We start from the raw sequence: 4,371 nt of genomic DNA on the forward strand, positions 1-4,371 counted from the left end.
AAACAACGGGTTGTTAGGGTGACCCGACCCGATATACAGTATATATTCTTCCGTTTTGGATTTGTCACCTTCTAGTTTGAAAATTGGGGTCATAAATGTACAACGCCTTTCATTTTCTCATGTAATTCCAGAAAAACCGAAAAAAAAATACAAAACAAATGGAGCAGGAAAAACGTTCAATAAAAAATATTTAAAATCTGAGTTTACTTTTTATTTTTATTTTGTTGGCTTATTTACAATGTACAATTTTCTTACTACTATTTCTGGTAAACTATCTGTTGACTAACTGCGCCTATATTTGGGCCGGGCAGCATGGTCCGAACCGGATTCAAAATAGTCTGTGTCTAGGAATGAAAGATCCTCCGGGTGCACTTGGACCGTTTCCGGTTTAGAAGGAAGAAAAGTTGACCGGTGAGCGTAGTAAGACCGCGGCGATTGAGGTGGCTGCCTCCGTGGCGATGGTGGTGGCTGCCTCCTGTCTGACGGCGGCTTGTTCCTCCTGAATAAACTGAAGGATGATGATGACGGTGGTGCTGGTGGGGCCGAAGGAGGTGGCGCTCCGCGAGAATGGTCAGTCCCATTTCTTTGCTGCGAGAATTGATCAACAAAATTAAAAATTATGATTTTCTATATACATACAAGTTTAAAATATCAAAAAGAAGTAACAAGGAAATTGATGATGGTGATAGTGGGAAATAAAGTGGTAATTAAATAAATGGTGAGTAATAATTCGGTGATTAATGTGTTTCTATTCATTGATTTGTATGATTGTTTGTCTTGGTGTTGATTGATGCGAAAAAGTGGTGAGCGAATAAACCAGAATACCTAGAGAATTAAAAAAGGTTTTCTATTGAAAGAGTGTAATATTCGTTTGGGGCATTTTGGTTATTTGGTGAATAGAGAATATGTCACGATATATGAAACGTGTAAGATTATCTCTCAATATTAATAAGTCTATAAATCGGATTTTTATTCAAAACGATGGTTCCTAGTAATTTAATCTGAAGATACGTTCGGAAATAAGCGATTAAGTTTTGAAGTCTTTGTATTTTAGTTTTACAATCAACCTAGAGTTTTGTTGTCACATACATCATGTTTCGTTTTATTTCACATTTTAAATCAATGTGTCAATCCGTAGTTTTTACGCGTTTGAACAAATGCTTTCACTTTATAATTTTGATTAGTTATGACTTTTAGCGCTTGAAACTCAAGAATTAATTCTAGAAAATCTCTTACTGTTCAGTTTGATACTATGAATTTATAATTCGCTTAAAAATTCATATTTATCAACATCTAATTTAAAATATTAAAACTTAGTCGACCCTAGTCAGTAGTGACTAACCATATTACCCAAAACGCATTTGGTTGTATCACGCCTTTGTGAAGATCATGAATTATCACTACTGGGATCAATGAAAGTCTCTGACAAAATGTAGCTAGGTCATTCCTATTATTCAATAGGAGTAATAATAATAAAGAAAACTTGCTCAGCGCTTTACCGCGCCGGTGAAATTATCATTCAATCATTTGATCAATCTTTTATAAGCCTCACTTGTTCATGCCCCTTCTAGCTACTTATTTCTCCACGCCTCCACATGTGCTCTTTGTTATTTATTTACTTATTACTTTTCTTCCTTTTTGCTCTTATCATTCTCGTTACTCTTTTTTACCTGCCTCATTCTTACGAACATTCTATCATTTCCAGACCCTACTGGTGAAATTTTACTGAGTTGTTGTTGTTGTCGTCATTCCTACGATTTTCACGCAATTCATACCTCCTATGGTTCAAGTGCAGTGCAAGCCGGGACGGATCTAACCTTAAGCCTATGGGTTCCCGTGAATTCAATAGTTTTGCCCAAATTCTATATTTATATTAAGAAGTTCATTAAATATTTATTTGGCTGTAAGCCCTATTATTATTGTATAAAGAATTCATAAACTTTAAATCTTGGATTGCCCATACACTCGTTCCTAGGGATGTAGATTTCAAGAATGGGTTAAAACGAACTCATTTAGTGACATGGTAATAATAATACCAAAAATTGATTATACCAATGAAGATGATTATGAGAATCCAAAATGATTAATAGGAAGATCAAATTTGGTAGTATCAGCATGGGCAAGAATTCTTGCTTCATGGAGATGAGATGAACAGAATATATCTTGTCTGAGGAAGCAGACGTGATATACGAGGGAAGTCAAAAAGTATGGAGGAGCTAAGTTAGTCCACTTTGAAACATCGTGGCCGAAGATTCAAAAAGAAGTTGGACCGGCCGAATATGATCTCATGGGCTGGCCAGGGTAATATTCTGAATTCTGATCCACAATAAGACCTAGCAAATGGACTTCTTAGTCTCCAGTACGGATTTGTTCACTGGCTTCTTTACTCTTATCTCAAATTATTTTCGATTTTTCTATTGGTGCTATTCTCGCCCTTGGGACGGAATATTAAAGAAAATACTTATTCCACATAGTGTTTGCACCAAATAAAGCAAGATTAAACCTTAGAAACTATAAACTAAATTGAGAATACATATAAATGTATGTATAAAAGATGAACGACTTGCATCTATTGGTTTTGTTAAAATACTTAGGGATAGTTTGGTTGGATGCATTAGATAAAATAATGCATGCATTAGCTTTGTGTATTAATAATACCTTGTTCGATACACTTTTTGAACATATGCATTAGTTATGCAAGCATTAGTTATATACCATATTTGGTATTATCCTAAGCATAACTAATGCATAGAAAACCATGGTATTAGCTATGCAATGGGTTTTAATGCGTGCATTAGCTTAGTTAACGACAAAATTATCCTTCAAAATTTATGCTTGATAAAATATGCTATTATATTAATGCAAGTTTAAAATAATCCAAATAGTGAGAAATAAAATTATATCCCTAGTAAATAAATAAATACTTAGCATATTTTCTTTTTTAAAGAAATATTCAGTTCTATACTACAATATAGGTAGATAAATCAAATAATTTTTTTAAAACTTTTTCATATAAAAACATTCCTAACATATGTTTTTTCTAAAAAGATAGAGTGATGGACTGGTTTTGAGGGCATTTTTGTAAACAAACAATTCTTTTAGAAATTGTGCAATGCTTTAATACATCAAACCAAACAATGGATAAGAAATATGTCAACATAACTAATGCAAGCATAACTAAAGCAAGCACAACTAATACCACCATTACTAATACACTGTATTCCGCATTCTTATGCACCCTACCAAACGAGCCCTAAGTGTGAATACGCATTTTATGGATGTTATTGCCTTCTCTTTTTACTTTCTTAATCCTTTATATAGTATCTCATAATCTACATTTTGAGTTAATGAAAATGGTCCACTTGAAGGGCTTTTAAAAAACTAATCTACTGTCAAAAAATTCACCAGATTAAGAAAATATGATCATCAAGCATTTAAATGGTTAGATGGAAGTACCTCGGAGCTGAGATGTGAAGTTCTTCTAGAGGGAGCAGCTATAAAATCAAGCAATTGAAAGAATTTTGCTTGGCCCAATTCAGTGCAATTGTGCCAGTAGTAAATAGCCAAGTCAAATGCCCTGGCTCTGAACTCTAGAAAACCCCTGTCAATCTCTGGTTCATGCTTTGACACAAATGGCTTCAACAAGGCATCATATATGTATCCTGTACCCTTTGTTTTTGGATACCATAAGTAGATGATAAGTGCCAACTTTGCCTCACTGTACATTGGTAGCCTGAAATGACAACATAAATAAATGATTGTGTGTGACTTTGATCATGTATCAGATGGAAGGTCTAAAGAGTTCATACCATGCCATGAATACATCACCAAAGCTCTCAATAATTCTCAACACCGCAACAATGATCCTGATAAAAGACACAATTTGCTACTAATCAAGCTTTAATTGGAGATCATCAAGTCCCACTAAGTCAATTGAACAAGTAGATGACCAAACAGTTCACCTATAACCTTATTCAAATAGATGGATAGTGACCTATCAAAATACTAAACAATGCTAAGAATTATAGGAAAAAGTTTAGAAGAAGCAAAACTGTTGACTATCCCACCCAACCCCAACAAACTCAACCTCTCTAATGTACTACTACATCTTTTGCTATTTTTTCAAGAATGGATCCTGCCATTTAGTTACTAGAATCTCATAATGCTTGTCATTTTCAAAAGGGAAGTTATAAATTGCTAACTACTCTTATCTCAATTATGGACTAGTTAAATATTCTTTTCTTATTATTGGTTGACCTAAAGTTTATCAAAGGAAAATTAATTGATTAGAAGTTTCAATAATTGACATTTTTTATTAGTCTAAAGCCTGAACATGTACAAAAGACTACTCAAAACCTATTATTTCTACAA

General features: G+C 33.7%; 1 protein-coding gene and 1 long non-coding RNA gene across 2 annotated transcripts; one reads left to right on the plus strand and one right to left on the minus strand.

The window, feature by feature from the left end:
- Positions 1-171: 171 nt before the first annotated feature.
- LOC109222527 (putative HVA22-like protein g) lies at positions 172-4,230 on the minus strand. The gene is made up of 3 exons (XM_019386875.1): positions 3,810-4,230; positions 3,457-3,733; positions 172-588 (listed from the first exon to the last, which is right to left on the minus strand). Exons 1-3 carry the CDS (start codon positions 3,815-3,817, stop codon positions 283-285), a joined length of 591 nt encoding a protein of 196 aa, XP_019242420.1. The 5' UTR covers positions 3,818-4,230; the 3' UTR covers positions 172-282.
- On the plus strand, positions 486-2,805 carry LOC109222528. The gene is made up of 2 exons (XR_002067421.1): positions 486-570; positions 1,706-2,805. It is a non-coding gene; the product is annotated as an uncharacterized LOC109222528 (long non-coding RNA).
- Positions 4,231-4,371: the final 141 nt, after the last annotated feature.

The sequence above is a fragment of the Nicotiana attenuata genome, unplaced genomic scaffold (assembly GCF_001879085.1).
Source record: "Nicotiana attenuata strain UT unplaced genomic scaffold, NIATTr2, whole genome shotgun sequence".
In the NCBI taxonomy this organism is placed as follows: Eukaryota; Viridiplantae; Streptophyta; class Magnoliopsida; order Solanales; family Solanaceae; genus Nicotiana; species Nicotiana attenuata.

Bases quoted from the DNA above. Each gene is read 5' to 3' on its own strand.
- LOC109222527 (XM_019386875.1), bottom strand. The intron at 589-3,456 runs GTACTTCCATCT...CAATTCTCGCAG, and splicing joins CTTCACATCTCAGCTCCGAG to CAAAGAAATGGGACTGACCA.